The sequence below is a fragment of the Musa acuminata genome, chromosome BXJ1-9 (assembly GCF_036884655.1).
Source record: "Musa acuminata AAA Group cultivar baxijiao chromosome BXJ1-9, Cavendish_Baxijiao_AAA, whole genome shotgun sequence".
In the NCBI taxonomy this organism is placed as follows: domain Eukaryota; kingdom Viridiplantae; phylum Streptophyta; class Magnoliopsida; order Zingiberales; family Musaceae; genus Musa; species Musa acuminata.
In genome coordinates this window covers 43,899,188-43,917,962 of record NC_088335.1, presented here as the reverse complement: position 1 = coordinate 43,917,962, position 18,775 = coordinate 43,899,188, and the positions used below count along the sequence as shown (strand labels likewise).

General features: G+C 34.6%; 1 protein-coding gene across 4 annotated transcripts; it reads right to left on the bottom strand.

Annotated features, from left to right (window-relative positions):
• Window positions 1–1,034: 1,034 nt before the first annotated feature.
• On the bottom strand, window positions 1,035–4,873 carry LOC135584981 (NAC domain-containing protein 78-like). 4 transcript variants are annotated; one of them, XM_065083898.1, is made up of 6 exons: window positions 4,226–4,867; window positions 3,934–4,143; window positions 2,475–2,964; window positions 2,212–2,351; window positions 1,978–2,116; window positions 1,035–1,623 (listed from the first exon to the last, which is right to left on the bottom strand). In XM_065083898.1, the coding sequence occupies exons 1-6, from the start codon at window positions 4,703–4,705 to the stop codon at window positions 1,229–1,231; spliced, it is 1,854 nt and encodes a 617-aa protein (XP_064939970.1). In that variant the 5' UTR covers window positions 4,706–4,867; the 3' UTR covers window positions 1,035–1,228. The 4 variants fall into 4 exon arrangements, with proteins under 4 accessions (XP_064939970.1, XP_009418630.2, XP_064939969.1 ...); XM_009420355.3 differs by having other exon boundaries at window positions 3,934–4,140; window positions 4,226–4,864; XM_065083897.1 differs by having other exon boundaries at window positions 2,212–2,964; window positions 3,934–4,140; window positions 4,226–4,873.
• Between the last annotated feature and the right edge of the window lie 13,902 nt (window positions 4,874–18,775).

Sequence of the window (18,775 nt, the reverse complement as noted above, 5' to 3'; positions counted from 1 at the left end):
ACTTTCGTAACCATAGCTTAGATTTTAGAGTGGTAGGTTTCTTGACGTTCAAGCATAGTAAGCTATTCAACTTGTCTCCTTAGTTTTTCAATGTATGCATCCCTTTTATCTTTATCTGATTGCATCATTCTTTCATAATGTCGTCCGCCACCCTTTCTAATTGCCATAAGAAGAAAATACTCTTAACAGCGTTGCAAAACTCTAATACCAAATGATGGAAACAAAAAAACAACTTCCTCATTTTCAAAGAGAACTATGAGGTTTCAAAAATAAGAATTTCCATTAATCTTTCTTCTTTTCCTGTCGATCTAAAGTACACTCAATCCTTCAATCATATGCACAAATTATAATAATGCATATTCAATCCTTCAATCATCTGCACAAATTATAATACATATTAATTTTTCTTCTTTTCACAAATTATAATACATATTCAATCCTTCGATCATCTGCACAAATAATGCATATTCAATCCTTCAATCATCTACACAAATTATAATACATATTAAATTCATAATGCATTGTACTTTGATGGTTTTAAATTTGTATAACTATCTTAAGATATAAATTATTTTGTTAAAATTTAGTTAGATTAAACTTGAAATTTATTATATTGAAACTTGAAGCATTTGAAATACCAACTCAGACCTATTCGATCGTAGATTGCCACAAGTTGGATAATTGACAATGCAAACCTTGAATTGGGCCAATCGAGGTATAATTGATGATGCAAACGTTTATAATCGACAATGCAAACCTTGAATCGAACCGTTTGGTCCGGACCACTTGTAGATGAGCATTTCACCATTTGAAATAAGAATTAATCGAAGTGAAAATTGTGGCCGTTCCGACCTGTGGATGAGAAGCACTACGAACACAGATTCAAATGCCTTTTCGAGTCATCAGCCTATCTCACACTCATTTGGTTCAACAACAGCATCTATCAACAGTCCGATAAACTATTTCCTTTCAAAAATGCAATGAGATAAACACAATGGTAAATTTGCTAATGCTACAAACAGAAATCGAACACAGAAACACAAAGTTTCAGATCATTTTTTGCAGGAATTGCATGGATTGCAAATAGATCCTGACACTTACGACAGCTAGAAATCAGAGTTTGTCATGCAGTGCATTTGTCCCTACATATGAGGCTGTTCCCCCCTTTGAGTTCCAAAAATATGTTTCTGCAGTCAAACAGTAATATTACAGCGTACATAAACCTAAATTACTTGCCGTAAATACACATACCAACTTTGTAGCTAATAGTAAGAACCAGTGCCGAGAGGAAGAAAGGATAGCAGCCACCTCGAAGCAAGAATGATAAGGTCCAGTCCTGAATTTTCCTAAATGGTTGAAAACCTGAAGATTTTTTCCTACCTAGATTTTCTGCGATGCTGTATGAAAGGAGAAGATCCCCGTTTCCATTCTTTTGCAAGGAGCAGTGTCCTGTGCTGCTTGTAGCTGATAAGCCATGTACATCGACCATGCCGACTGTGACATGAGTACTTCCTAAACTAGCAGGATATTCTGCAGCAAATGCTGGGGGTGCAGATATTGAGCCCAGCATGTTCACCAGATGACTTGTGATTGTTCTCTTGCCATTGATGTTCTGTTTGATATCTGTACCGAAAGAAGGCCAAGTTTACATTTTGACATTATCTTTTATCAAAAGCTTGCTGCAGAGCCAGCATTGAATAAGAAATTAGGTTTTGAGTATTGACTTGAGTAGTTCGAGTGGCACTTGCAGTCGCTAGTAACACTCAAAACTAAACCCCACATATTACGAAGAATTATTAGAAAAGAACACAGTGAGACAAGAAAATTTTGGAACTTTTAGCAATCAGGAGGAAACCAGATGCTGAACCGGGCCAACCTTGGGCAACTAAAGTTTAGCCAATAATTTTTCTGGTTTAGTTAACCGTCAGGTATTTCCTCCTAAAGATGGTAGGTTGCCCAGCAGAAAAACATCCGTACCTGGCGCAACAGGAATGTTCTCGTACTCGTTGACGAACTGATTATCAGTTAGAGGTAAAGCTGGCAATAAATTACCCCCAACATTAGTGTACAGCAGCTCCGGAATTGCCATATTTGTGGTACCATCACCACCATCAACCTGTTATCAAATAGCACAAATTAATCTCCACTTCTACATTAATCGGCTTGTAAATTACTTGTCTATAAACCAACTTCTAAGAGACAAATGCGTACCTCTGAGATAAACTGGCTCGAAGCAGATGAATCTTTATGTTCCAAGATTTCAAAGGAACTGAAAATATCATTCTCTAAGCCATCATCCAATGCATCAAAGTATGCCATTACCTCAGCATCAAAATTAGAACTGTGAGGACCTGCAATGGACGAATATAGAAGTTCATTCTGATATACGGAATTATCATGTCCATTTGCCAGAAATTCACTAGATGCATCATGGAAAACCATGTCTTGGGCATCTTGATATGATGCATAATCACCAGATAGAGTATTCAGAGGATCAGTTGCTTGCAGATTGAAGTTATCCACCACTGGTTCAGCGCTTTGAATTATGGCGTCAAAGAACTCATCATCTTCAAGTCCATAATGTACTCTATTTACAAAACTTGCATGGCATTCCAACAAAGGACAACTGACAAATCCTTCACCAACGGGGTAACTGATGTTCACAGAATCATCCTCAAGGTCGTTAAGCTGCACAAATTCTTCAAGTTGTACAGGATAACTATAAGCAATATCATTCAAGATAATTTGCTCTCCAGAACCACCCGTGAGGGTTTGACTACTCTGTAAATTAGGTTCATAGATACAATCTAACACCTTGTCTGTCAAATTTTGATCATTACGTATCTCTTCTGGGAAAACATCAAGGATATGGATAGGATCTACTGGGTGGCTATCACTACCCTGTCCATCAGTATCCTCCAGACAGAGGGCAGCTCTCCCATTTTGGTGACCCATATGTTTGCTCTGAACTCCATAGATATACATAGAATTAAAATCACGAAAAATGATAAAAAAAGATAAAGCAGATTCACAATCATGAGTGTCCCCATTAGAATAGATAAACAAACAAATTTATATTTATACTGTAAAGGGAATGAAGGTAACAAAATAATTAAATGTTCAAACATATAATGACCCAACAGATACAGACCATAGGCTGCAAAATCAGAATTGGGATTGGCCAATAACGATAAGATTGGCATCAACCGAAGAGATTGGTAATCCAATTTAAAGTTTTTTTTTCTTTCCAAACATGACATGCTCATAGGAAGTTCCCGATCTAAGAACATTTTCTAAAGCACCACGATCCACAATTTACAATTGCCTTATGAACTACAAACCATCTTTATAATCACCTTAAATTCTTCTGAAAATTAAAAAGAAAGGCAGGAGACAAACAATAATTAAATGCAAATTTAGAGAACATCCGTACTCATATTCAGAATATTTCTAATAATTAGAAGAAAAGGGAAGCCATACAAGATTTTAAATTGTTCTCCTTGCAAACTCTGAGACTCTCAGTGTACAACTGTATCAGCAGGCAGGAGCTATTTGGCTGCAAACCGTTACAAATACTTCTGCACTGGTAAAAACCTAACTCTAATTATGCAACTCACCATTAAAGGCAGCATTGGCATATTATACTTCACTCGACACATGTTCTTGGTCGGTCAAACCATGAATATCACATATTAGCTTTTAGAGTTTAGATTGTCTACTCATTTAACACTTTGTGCTTGCAATTTATCCTTTCTGACATCTTCATAATGCTAACACTGTGATTTCCTAAACATTGCTATGTAGTAGCTCCATGTTTAAGAATCTTATGAAAGCTTTACCAGCACAAATGACTAAAGAACGAAATCAATTAAAGAAATGTCTACAAGGTAACACAACAAGCGTGCCAAAGAACATCATGATAGATATTCTTACCTGAAGAAGATCATTGATTTCCATGAACTCGGAATTAAGGGCCTCATTGATCTCAGCATCCCCGCCAAACGGAGTCACAGACAATCCATCAGCAGCCTTCTCATCCTCCTCCTCCCATTCCTCCTCGATAAATGGCGCACCGTATTGAGCCCCATTCCTAGGACCCGCACCGCTTTTCTGGAAGATCCTGCACACAACATACGCATCCTTCTCCATCCCCGATCCCAAGAAATCAGTTCCAACCAATTTCGCGTTATAACAGCACGAGGAATCAGAAAGGATCAACATCTACCTGTGGAATCCCAGAATGGGTGAGCTCGTCGTCCTCAAGGCGGTATTCGTGCATGACCCAGTTGGTCCTGGCGCCATGGGGGGCGCGGCCATCGTGGAACACGAGAGTCTTCTTCATTCCGACGACGCGGCCGCGGCGGTGGACGGGGCGGTCCTTGCCGGTGGTCTTCCAGTATCCCCGGGCGGTGGCGCGGTTGGTATGGGACCGGTTCGGGTACTTGCGGTCGACGGGACAGAAGAAGTACCACTCCAGGTCGCGGCTCTGGAGGCGGGAGCGGCCGGGCAGCTCCCACGGCTCGCACTTGCACAGATCAACCTCAGCGATGACGTCAATGCGTAGGGGTCGGCCGCTGACCTTGCGCTTGAGGTAATAACCGACGAGTTCCTCATCGGTGGGGTGGAACCGAAACCCTGGCGCAAGGAGGGAGGCCGCAGGGGGCGGCGGCTGGGGAGTGGAACACGAGGCGGCGACGCCGTGCATCGATCGGAGATCGAAAGAGGAATCGGAGGTTAGAACGATCGGAACGAGGGATCCCTCGAAGAAGCATCAGCCTTCGGATCCTTCTTCCGCTTCGTCTTCTTCACATGGTGGGGGGTTGGAGAACGCGAGGGTTTGCGGAAGAAGCGGGGAAGAAGACAGCGCGAGGAATCGTGCGAAGGAAGCAAGGCAGTGGAGGATGCCGATCCCGTCCAAATAAATCCGTAACCGAAATGTGCTTCTACATCGTGAACGTTCATCTATGGGTTTGATCTCCATCTTTGGTCACGGGAGGTGGCATCGATCCCATTCAAAGAACGTGAGGCTTGGAAAGGATCCACATACGGGCGGACCTTTCTTCGGATTTTTGTGGGGCTTGAGACGGTCGCCCAAAATTGGGGTTGAGGATTTGGTGTCTCAGTACGGTCCGGTTTCAGGTTGGTTCTCCGAGTGTCACCACTTAAAATTAACACGTACCCAAAATCTACACTTGGATGAGGTCACTGGTGGGGCCACATGTTACGTCGAGTGAGAAATGCTTGAATCACACAGGTGGTGATGAGGATGGTGGTAATGATTTATTTTGATATGAATTAAGATGTCATAAAAAACAATTTAAAGTATATAATATTTGTTAGCAATATATTATAATTAAATTTCAAAAAAATATGAATATTTTTAGACTATGATATTCAATCACTAATGATGGATGAAGATGAATACTGATGATTGATTTATTTTAACATATAGTAATGTTTTATAAAACAATCGATTAATATTTTAATGTTTTAATCGTAAAAATTTTACGACTGAATTTTTATAAGTCATTATTTGTATTCGAAAATGAGATTCACAAGAAATTATTTAGATGGGTTCTCACATAATTGATGAATAAAAAAAAAGATATATTTTATGTCATATAATTAATGTTATCTAACAAGTTATTATTTATTGTCATCAAATTATCAGTGGGTTCATAAAAGTTTATCCCTTTAAACCTTAAATGATGATTTTGAGGGTACATATAACTCTTAAATAAGAGGCATTAATTTCTCTACTTCCTAAATGTGCTAATCAATTTCCACATAACAATATTTTTAGGTCATGGAATAAAATTATTTCCAAAGGTGGATGAACACTGAGTCTTGTGAATAAAATTATATCATACTAATAGACTTCTAAAGATGGATGAAAACAAGTTTACTGAATTATACTTCTCTTGTAATTGAACCAAGACATGAAGTTAGTTTAGAATTTTGATATTTGACAAGAATGTCTTAAAATTAGATTCCACCAAAAATAATGAGCATAAGTGAATCACATGATATTATTGAAAAATGTGAGCTATGACATTTTGATTTTTTTTTTTCCCAACAAAAGCTTGGTAGGAGAAATATAATTAATTTCGGTATGGAGGAAGATGAACTAACAAAGATTTTGATGATTGATATCAAAATCCGAGATTCAATACTATTTTCACATAAATGAGAATGATTTTATACCATGATAGCATGATTTCGATAAACCATATGATGCTCATAATATACTTTGGAATATAAATTAAAATTAAAAATGAGCTTAATTGGAAATTTTGGTTGTAATGAATTCCATACAATATGAAAATGTTTTTGAATTATGGGATTGAATTTCATATAAGATGGGAATTCTTTTACAACAAATTTGATCTATTCGGGAAGGAAAAGAAGTTTGTGTGTCATAAAATTTATTTCAGACATCATGTAAAATTGATGAAGATTATGATAATTCATAACAAAACCTTTAAATTAAATATCATATAAATAAAAAATAGTTCTAGAACATGGTATTAAATCACATTTAGAGGTGGATGAGCATAAAAACCATTATTAGTAGAGCTCTCTCATGAATGTTGGCAAGCCATAAAGTTGTACAAAAAGAAATACTAGGTATGTTATCTAATAAAAATATTTATATTTGATGATAAATTCTTCAAATTGAATTCCATCATCACCACTTATCATTATAAAAATAATAGAAATATAACTACATTGAATTTGTAAGGATATATAAAGAATTCTATTTATGCATTTCCCCCCTCCAAACTTAAAAATAGCTTGTATATTCCTCTAAATATTTAAATATAGCATATACATACATACATACATACATATATATTAATTTGCTTGAAAAAAATAAAAATGTTTGATATCCAAAACACCCTTATCACTTTCATAAACTATTTATCTTCTTATTTTCTAAACTTAAATTTAAATGGATAAGTACCAAAATACTTAATTTTGGAGAAATATAATTATGATTGTCAATGAGAGTAGAGAGTTTGTTAGGGAAGATTAATTATAAAGATGTTTGCAAGTTTTAATTTCTGTGCATATACATATATTAAACTTATATACACTAATGTTAATAATAATGACAATAGTAATGTAGTGAACAGCTAAAGAAGACACCAAAAAAGAACAAAAAGACAATTAAAGAAGAGAAAGGATGCATGAGACAAATATCTTTACAATTATTCATCACAAAAAGGAATCATATCTCCTGATTCCATCATATCAAAGAAGGTTTTTTGGATTTGCATCAGGGTATCAATTGAAAGAGACTATTCTACCAAAGCTCCATCCATACTGTTGGCTTTACACAATTGCATCAATCTGGCATTGCCCAGAACTTACTTCCATTAATCCCTGCACATCATGCAAGTCTCAAAATATCACTTGTTACTTTAGACTAACTCTATGCCAGCTTGCATATGTACTTCACAGAGAGAGAGAGAGAGAGAGAGAGAGAGAGAGAGAGAGTTGCACTTGCAGTCATCCAATTTCTATGGTGGTGATGTTAAATGCTAAGAGAAGTGTGATAAAGGTCAAGAACCTGCAAGATTATTTATTAGTGATATAGGAGAGAAGGTCAGACTGCATTGTTCAGACACTCTGAAATCATGTCAATGGAGGTTGGCCCACTGCACATTATGATCAACATTGTACCTTTTGTTAGGTCCACCTGTGTGAGTGGTGGTGTTACCAGTGATCAGCTTCAATGGCTAATACAAGTTGCCTTTTAGCATTTCCTGTTCCCTTTTCATCCAAGCTCAGTCACATATCTCAATGGTAATCCTTCTGCCAGTGTGGAAGAGTGATCAGGAACAAGACAGATGAAAAGAATCCATGCATGCTGTTCCTGAATGCCTGTAAAGTTAACAGGTTTTCCCATAATATGTATTCTTAATCTTAGTTACAGCAAGAAGGATGGAAGGAAACAGATGAATGGTCAGAAAGCTGACCAAAATCTGCACCAACCTTTAAACTGCTTTGTTCCATGGATAAGCATTGTCATGCACAGAGTTACATTTATTGCAAGTAACCCTAAAGGATCTGAATGCCTGTTCATCACTAGTTTGTCCTAGCATCTACTCAGCTGTTATTTCTGATACTTCCTGTATGTTGAAAGATGGCAACAGCATGAACTCGGCAGAACACTACTTAATTTCTTCTGTTCTTAAATTTGGGTACAACTGTCTTCTAATTTGAGGGATTCCTATTGCTAGTTATGTAGAAGAGAACAATAACTTCACTGTAGGAAGACAAACAAAAATGGAGATGACTATTAGCATTGACAATACACCAATAGAAACAAAGGGAAGCTTTACCTGAAAATAAGGATATTTACATTGCATAAATGCAAATACATAATATTTCCATTTTTTCTATCAAAAAGAAAAGAAGGAAAGGAGCCAATGGTTAATAGTACAATCTTCAAAAAAAAAATCAAATGCAACTAAATATATTAACTTGAAAGAGCTGCACATAAGATTTCAAGAAACTGCTATGGAACTTATGCAAGATGATGTGAAGAACAGAGAAATATTACCTCCTGAAAGCAATATATATCTCTATAATGTTCTTGTTCCTGTCCATCAAGAATAGAAGAAAGAAGAAGACATCTAATGAACAAAGATGAAATGAGAAATCAATAGAGTGGGCATCTATATTCATCAAAAGACAAAGAAATCATGTGGTAGATGAAAAGCCTACTCCTTTAACAGCATATTAAGCTTCAAAAACATTCAAGAAAAAGAGACCAGAAACGAAGACTTCTTTTGTGACCTGAAAATATGAAACATTTAGAGGAAAAATGCACGAAAAACTTACCTTAAAGATCGAGAAAAGAGCGCGGAAGCCGCGTGTTTGCTGATGCAGCATCATCAAGATTCTCATTAATCACAACAACTGGCTTGTCCATGTGAATCTTGATGATGCCACACCCGAAAGCACCGACTGATCTCCATGCAAAAAGAAAAGGAGGATGGTATTTTTTACGATGGCTTAATGCTGAAGGGAGAAGAAAGCCATCCAAAGATGCTGATCACAGGCATGAAATAGAAACAACAAGAAGACACAAGTCATTGCAGCAAGTACTGCCAAGATCCATTCCATGCATAGCCCCTCTCTCTGAGCAAGAGAGATACCAGCTGTCGGAGCTTGGAGACAGGTGAAGAGAGATCATAAGCCAGAAGCACAGAGAGAGAGAGAGAGAGAGAGAGAGAGAGAGAGAGAGAGAGAGAGAGAGAGAGAGTACTGGTCAATCATATCTAAGGGAAAGATTGCAGCAATCTGTCAAGAGATTATGATCTTTGAAGCTGTTCCGACATCTAAAGAGCTTCAGATAACAAGAACATGGATTACGGCAGTGGTCGGAGTGAGATCTAACTTCCCACTAGAGGATCATAAGCGGCTCAGAAGGAGAGAAGGATGGAGGAGTATGCTGGGAAGGGTTAGGCCTGAGGTGTTCGCATATATATACACAATTCCATTGTTGCAGAGATCTCTCGCACTTTATGTCACCATTCAATCGATTACATCTATCAATTGTGATCCAATCTAAATCGTACGATCGACTGATATCGTTCCAGACGTGATTGACCAGAAGCTTGTGCACTGTACAATCTACATATCAATAATAGCACACAGTCATTAATTATTTGATTTCCAATCTTATATTCAAAAGTCAAATCCTTTTCGCCTTCAAATACTTAATTCTAACTTGCATAACATATTTCATGTATGAAATTGAATTATGTCACTATCCTTGTTTATATATATGCTGTCCTCTTTTCACTGGTCAATTGTCCTTCATGGGATTAAAGTTTGGTACTCAGCTCGTCCATTATGGATTTCTTGATATAGTGGTGATAATAGTGATGCTGTTGCATAGGAACTCTATCAATAATTCTTGAAACAGTGATGTTTATACATCACTACATGGCACTGAGAGCAATTCTCTGTGAACAATAAACAGAAGAAAGGAAAGGAAAGGCAAAGAATGGGGGGGATTGATGACAGTTCATCTAATCATCTCCCAAAATGAGAAGAAGAACAGTGAGTGAGGATTATTAGCATATCAACATCAGTGATCTGGAATTGAGGGCCCTTTTTGTTAGGTTGTTCTTGGGATGATATGTCAAGATGATGAGAGTTCCTCTCTAATTGGCTGCTGCTTAGCTGTTGAAATCCAGCTTTGTACAATCTTCATCCTCACAGCTGCTTTCCATGCATTTGCATGGCAGCCACAGCATCAACTATGGGCCCTTTTCAACCCCAAACCATACTGTTCATGTTCCTTAGATGTTCTTCAATCATGCCCTCCATGCATGGTTGATAAGGTGTGCTGGTTGCAGTTGAAGAGCTGTTCATGCCCCCAAAGGGCAACAGGAGGAGGTACGTCCTATGTCTTCATCAAGGACATATCGTCTGTGTTCCATTGATTTGACTGTTGGTCTTAGTGGCTTCTACCTCCACCATCAGATGCTGTTGTTGTGCTCCTGTCCTTGCAGGGCCAACTTCTCATCTTCCTTGTGGCTGGGAAAGACTAAACCCTAAGGTTTTACAGGGGCAACAACTTTCTGTGACACCAACATGTCTTGAATCCAACCAAACATCCAGTTGTGCCAGGAAACACACTTTGGCATCAAATTCTCATTCATTTCTTACTGATTAAATGGTTATTATTCTTTGCTTGATTTTGTCATCAAACCTATGCAGTTCTTCACTTTCTTTTATCAAGTCACATTGTTGAGTCTTGAGCTGCATGGAAGGATACTATTCCTGAAATCATTGTAATGGAAATGTTATTTTTGTCTTCAACAATCTATTCATGAACAACATGTTATGTTGAGTTGGCAAATTTATACTCTTAAATAAGAAAATTTCTGAGATGAAACACATTCAAATACTTATATTAAATGTGCTACAACTTGCAACATGCATGCATGCTTTCCCCTGACTTCCACACCTCAATGTTTCCTGGAATTGTAGAGCTAAATTGGCAACAGAAAGAAGTAGAGCAGTAGAGCCTTGATATGAAAACATAGTACATGCCATGGACAAAAATATAACCATTAAAGTTATTGTACAAGGAATCTATGTAAGATGTCTCCTTACCTAGATTTCAACCATTAGTGGAAGGAGAAATTAAACACTTAGAGAAGATTTTTTATGGCATAGGCATGAAGATGTAGTGGCATAGTAATCATTATGGTGACCCAATAATGATGTTGATTCTTTAGCTTAATCTAATTTGGCTGCCATGTCCTGTTCTACCTACCTACCTATTCTTTGACCCTTACTATGGGTCTTCTTACCACTTATTATTCTTGGTAAGCACATGCCATGACTTCACTGGTCTATCATTTCAAACATTAGATTGGTGAAATAGAATAAGAGGCCTAATATGAGGCATATACTCATTGGGACAACTGCATGATGGTCCCAGGTAATTAAAGTCAGTTTGATTAGATTTAAGTTAGATTCTTGGCAAAGTTTATGCCCATTATCAATGATGTGACAACACTAAGGGTACTTTGGGATGGTTGGGTAATGGGAGTCAATGAAGTTTCTCCAATTAATTTTGCTCAAGAACTACTAACATAGCTAAAACAGGGTCATCATTATTCTTGTTGTTTGTGTATGAAGAACCTTTGAATTGAGATGAACAACTTGGGCATAGTATATTGACTCTGTCAACCTTGATATGTATAGAATTTTGGCCAAGAATCCAATCCAATTTGATTTATTTTTTTTCTCTTGTGAGAATATATGGAAGTGAGATCAAGAATTGAGTTTCATGTAAAATTAAAAGCTTAACCTAACTATGTGAGATCTTTAGGCAGAAGTGAGGCTTTGAACCTATCAGGTCAAACTAAATCTACAGAGTTCCAAACAAAAGACTAAATCTGGAAAACATGATCTACATCAACTTACATATTTTAAACACTTCAAAACTATAACAAATGGATGTTCTAAATTGAATGAGGATGATCAGATATCAAATATGTTAGAAGAATCTCTAAAGTTTCTCCAAAAGCTTCAGAATGGAACAATCATTTTATGTAATGGGGCCAATGAGAATGTTAATTACATCACTCTCTTCTAGTTAGATGAGGTAGGAACTTCCATAATCTAAAATCAACCCTTTTTCAGGAGTCTTAAAGTCTCTCATAGACTATCAAAACATCACTGTTTTGATCTTCTTCCGCAATCTAATGTTGTCGTAATGGTTCCTTCGATGTCGATAATTGGTTTGTTGATCCTCTTTTTCTGCAACAAAACATGGTGTCTTCATCTATTATGACTGTTTCTTTATTGCTAGGCTTGCAAAAGATGCAAGGATTCTTCTTCCTTGATATCTGCATATATGCTGTTTATTTATGTCCATCAACTCATCAGATAGGTTGATGAGGTCTCTAACATCTATATCTTCTTCCATCCTTCACTTGAGTCTTCATCTAGAAATCTTTCCAATGCTAGTTTGTCATCTTCTCTGGCTTTGTTTCTTTGAATCTGTATTGGGAGAAGGCATAGCTGCTATATTTAGTTCAACTTACATGTGTTTAACTAGATTATGCCATCTAAATATGAGGTGAAGTAGAATACATATAATTAAACATTGTCAAATCTATCAATTTACTAAATCATATGACCACACACCACAAACAATGTCTGCTAAAACTTCAAATAGATCAGTAAGCTCATGTTATTTGATCAGGAAAATTGGTAGATTATGCCATCTAAATATGAGGTGAAGCAGAATACAGATAATTAAACATTGTCAAATCTAGCAATTTACTAAATCATATGACCACACACCACAAACAATGTCTGCTAAAACTTCAAATAGATCAGTAAGCTCATGTTATTTGATCAGGCAAATTGGTTGATCTGATGTGAAGGCATTCTTTTTAGCTCTAATCTAATACATGATCACAACTCACTTAGGAATGTGATTGAAAATTTTTTTTTCTGATATTATTAATCATCTAGTTCATATATTACTGGTAAAAATTTTATAAAACAACAATAAAAATCACTTGTTCTTCAGTTGCAAGATGACAGGACCATACATAGGCATAAGAAGATGCATTTCTTGCAGAAACTGTGTATAATATGCTTGGTTGGAAGAGAAATAGCAGAAATGTTGAGAGTTCAGACAACAAATAAAACCTGAGAAAATTTTGGTAGACTGCATCAGTGAAGCTGTCAATTTCTTCTTTCTCTCTTCTATCCATTCTTCTCTTAGCACATTCACATAGTTATCCTTCAAGGAGGACATGTAATCCATTCACTCAAATCATAGAAATCATGCACCACCATCATCATGTTCAGTTGCCTGGTAATCCAAAGCTTTTCTTGTCATGAACCTGTCACTGTCATTATGATAAAGGTATGCCCCAAGCACTTAGAAAGCACTAAGGAATCTTTTGGTGCAACAGATCTTGCCTTCCACCTGCTCGAGCAAATGCCCAAATAAAGAATAATATGTGATGCTTTTGCTGATGGGAGTCCGCGCCTTCCTCGAGGGCAACAACCTAGTACCATTAGTGTTCATCATTGACACAGCTCACCAGATCTTTTCCTGTGTTCTTTATGGATTATGGTGTCCTATGTTGCCCAACTTGCTCATGTCTTGGACCTGAGAACAGAAGAACAAGCATGTGGATTTGTTAGCATTACAAGGTGATGGATGTACTTGGCAGGCATTTGCTAGTGGAGCCTCCATGCCTGACCTCTCTGACATGTTCTTCTTGTTCATGTAACCTTTTCCCCTTTCCTTGTGAAGGTGTTGGATGTTGGAACAGAAGAACATGGATCTTTTTTTGTTGGCTTTTGCATGTTTCTTCTTGTTGTTTCAGGAATCACCCAATTCATTCACATGGATTTGCTGTGGCAGATTAAAGATGGACAAATTAATGAGCTAACAAATGAATAGTTTGATGAAAGAAATCAAATTTAAAGAAGAATTTCCCCACTAACTTAAGCACAAACTAATATTGTGCTAACAGTAATACAATATATCATCATCATAGTAACAACTTATTTCTTGATGTCATGGTGTTATCAACACATGAAAATTAGATATGCATGGCCCATATAAGTTTTCATGCAACATAAAATGCATCCAAGCTCTACTGACAATTATGTAACAGAGACTGCACTTACATTAAGCTTCAATCAAAGCTTAATTTTGGAGTAAATGGAAAAATATAATGAAGCTTGGCCCACATATAAACTAGCATGGAAACACTACATTATTGTATATCATATAATTAATTCATTGTATAAAGAGACATAATAATTTTTCTTACTATCTATCATAATAGATATTTAATTGGGTCTCAATTTCACATATTCTAAGGATGAAACATATATTATATTTGTACACATAGGTTTAATTTCACACACTACAGTTGAAAATTAATCAACATAAATCAGTGTGGGTATTTTGGACCAAGTAAATCCAATCTACTGTATAAATATCCCTTTTCTTGTTTTGATTACTAAGTAATTGAATATATGTTTATAATTTAGCCCAAACATATAGGAGCAAACCAAGTTTTGGGTTCAAACCCAACCCATTTGATGTAAGACTATCATACACTGAATCCAAAATTGAACCCTCTTCATTTGTGTGAATCCAAAACATAATCCATTTGATATTTTTTCTATTAGTATTCCAATTATGCTATCCTATTTTATTTGTTTAAATGTATGTTGCATTATGGTGATGTTGTGATTTTTATTGCTTATAAATGAAAAAAAAATAACACCAAGTAAAAAGAATTTAACAACACAAAAGTGAATCTTTTTTCTTTTTGGGTATTTTGGTCTTATGAGATTTTAAACTCCATTTTCTTGTTTAATTGCAATAGCATATGAGATATTTAAACAACAATAACTTGAGAACTTTTGAGTCTAACATCAGCAGTATCTTTCCTTCCTGAGAGAAGTTTCTCTCTTTCAGCTACATGAATGAGAGTTGTGATCACACCAAATGAAGCCTTGTGTTTTCTTCTCCCATCTTTTGATTATTTGTGCTGAGAGCAAAGGCTTGATGAATGTATTGAGCTGTACTTTTAGCCATTGAGAACTCTTAGTGATGTTAGAAATGTGAGAGGATGATTTGCATGGTTTCACTATTTCAAATATAGGTTGATTAATGATGTTCATACCCCACTGGTTATAATATCTTATGCTCCTCCTTACATATAATACATTCAATAAAAATATATTTGAAGTATGTGACATGATTTAATCTCTTAAGCATAATGCCTCTGTTCATGATAGACTAGATAGAAGCATCCCCCTTTTATGATGCATCTATCTTAAACTAAAAACTATTCAAATTGTCTAATATAATTCATTAGGCTAAAACATATTCCTTTTATATGATACATCTATGCAAGATAAAAAAAAAATCCAAGTGTGACTCAAAATAGGTTAAAACATTTTCTTTTTACATGATGCAAAAACAATATCCAAGTCATATGATGTAATTCAAAATATCTCGAGGGTAAAAGAGTATCCAAAATATATGATGTAATTAAAATATTATATGAAGTGTTCGATGTGGTGAACTAAATCAAAGTATTTCCTTTATCTATAATAAATTCACTTACGATAAAAAGAAATATGATGCGATTGACTTGTAAAAGTGTTTCTCTAGCCCATGATGTATTTTACTAGGATGAAAAAATTATTTAAAGTACCTAAGCAATCAATATTGTCCAAAGTGACACCATTATATATAATTATATTTTTATAAAAAAAATATCCTAAGCATCAAATATAACAAAAGCAATGACATTGTATTTGTCTAGGATGAAAAAATAAAATATTAAATATGATTCGATATGATCAAAGCATCCAACATCCCTTTATGCTCGTTGTGTTTTTTCATTTATGACTTTAAACAAAAGATCGAGAATTATCCAAATTTTATATTATTTATTGATCTATATTTTATTATTCAATCTCAAGCTTAGTGTAGCATAAAACTTCATTCATTGAACGTAGAGAGAGAGAGAGAGAGAGAGAGAGAGAGAGATTCAATCTCATGTTTTAAGCACACCAAAATACTTCAAAGTAAACATATCGTATGCACAAAGCTTCACTTGCTGTCTTTCTTCTCAATCCACTCCAGCAGCATATCCTCCAACACCTTGGCATCCAAGTACTCCAACACGATCACTTCCCTTCCAGCGGACGACGAACTCGGGGGAAGATGCACATTGGTGATGGTGCCGAGTTCATACTTGGGGGTTGTCACTGACGGGGTCATGGATGTCTGTGTCTTACGTCCCCCACTGTCGCCTTGGCATTTAGCCTCGCCCGCCTTCTGTTTCCCTTCTTGCATGAGGAGAAGCTTGCGATGGAAGGTGGCTTTGAGCTACCATGGAGACATTTAAACATGGAGGAATAAATATAGGAGAGTATAAATCAACATATCAGCGATAGATGACGGTGATGTGTTCGTGGATCAGTCAGGGCTGTGGAAAGGTCAACTACGTGATCTTGAGATTCAACCCCCTTTGACCCGTGAAATGGTCAACTACCTGATCTTGAGATTCAAGCCTCTTTGACTTGTGATACGATAATTATCTCTTACCAATTAAAATCCCTCTCTAATTCCTTCCTTTTTGACCTGTATTGATCTTGAGATTCAACCGTACTTCTGATACAATAATTATTCGCAACCAATCATAATTCGAAATCTCTCTTCCAAAATCACAAAGCTATAGCAAGGAGCAATATACAACTGTGTACTTCATGAGAGAACAAGCAACTATGGTAAAGTCATACTGATGAATCTATAAAATAAATACTATGTCTTGTAACCTTAATTGAACAAAAAAAAAGAAGGAGATCGTCTCGTATTACGCATAACGTGAGAACATTCTGTTTATTATACTAAATATTTGATTTTATATATATATATATATATATATATATATATATATATATATATATATTGTCTCACGTATAAAGAAATTATTGTTAATAAGGATCTTAAGAATAATATTATAGTTGTAAGTGTAAAAAAATTTAGAGATAAAATTATAGCTCTAAAAATTTGTGAAGTGCTTATGACCCTCGAGTTGAATTGGAAGATCATATAGAAAAAACATGTAATGAATATAATTGAAGGAAATTTGAATGGTTATGTACAGAAAACATTAATGAGTATAAATGGTGTATATGTGTTTTAATTATGAGGAGAGAAATAAAGATGGTGTTATGATTTCGGATTTTATAACTTTGTATGATCTTATATTTATAAAAATAAAGATGAATATTTAATTACTTATAAAGTGATCACAAATATAATCAAATAGTCTTTTTCTCGTTAGAAAGGTAGATAAAGTTATTTATAAGTTGTAAGTTATATCTAGTGAAAATTTGACAAGTAAATATAAGTTGACGGTATTAGATATTTATTATAGAAAATGAAATTAGAAAAAGATAGTAGAATTTTTTTTTTACTAGGACTAAATGATAAACTTTAAAAGATAATAATACAGATATTCTTAAGAATAAGATGTTAGGGGAGGCTATTTAAAACTTAGATGAGGATAATATTAATATTATTTGAACTATAGGCTAATAAGATTAGGAGCTCAACAAAGGATATTCTTAATGAAACTAAAAGTAGATGTGTAATTTTAACATAGAGTTGGTGATGGTGTGAGAAAGTTTTTAAAAGAATTTTACTAAAAAATCATGTTTTAAAAATAAGTAAAATTATAAAAAGAAGAAAAAATTCAAAAGACAAAGAATCTAAAAAAGAGGTTAAAAAAATAGTTAGAATGATAAGATATAAAGCTTATGATAATTTTTACGATAAATTAGATATTAAAGATGGTGAGAAAGATGTATACATTGAATTATTTAGATTAGAAACAAATAAGAACTTAGGTAATATTAAATACATTAAAGATGAAGATCAAAGAATACTTATTAATGATAATGAAATTAAGGAAAGATAAAAAAAATAAAATAAATTATTTAATAAATATTCCACACAAGATTTAAATTTAACGATAAATAGTAGTGATATATTTAATAATAATATATTTATTCATTAAATTAGAGCTAATATAGTAAAAGATGCATTAAAGAAATCTAGAATAACTTGGTTAATTCTTGTTTAACAAAATCATGAGACTAGGAAGATATCTGATGAAGAGATAGAGTTTTTTAGTATCAATTTATAAAATTAAGGGTGATATATAAAATTATTCAAATTATAGAGGAATTAAAAGAATGAGTCATACTAAAACTTTATGAAAAAGTCATCAAGAGTAAGATAAGATTTGAAATAAATATCACTAAAAATTAATTTAATTTTATGTCTGAAAGATTAATTATAAAAAAATATTTATTTATTAAGATAATTAATAAAAAATAAAGGGAGAAAAAGAAAGATTTACATATAATTTTTATTGACTCAGAGAAAATTTATAATAGAGTTGCTAGAGATTTATTATGGTAGGTTTTAGAAAAAAAAGATATTACCATTAATTATATTAATATTATTAAAAATATATATGATAATATAGTTATTAGTGTTAGAGTTATAGGAAATATTTCTAATGAGTTTTCTATTACGATTATAGCAAGAATCCATATTAAATTGCTAGACCTCTATAATATATGTTATTTACTGATGATATTATCTTAATCGATGAAAGTTTAAATGAAATTAATTATAAACTTGAGCTATAAACATAAATCTTAAAAAATA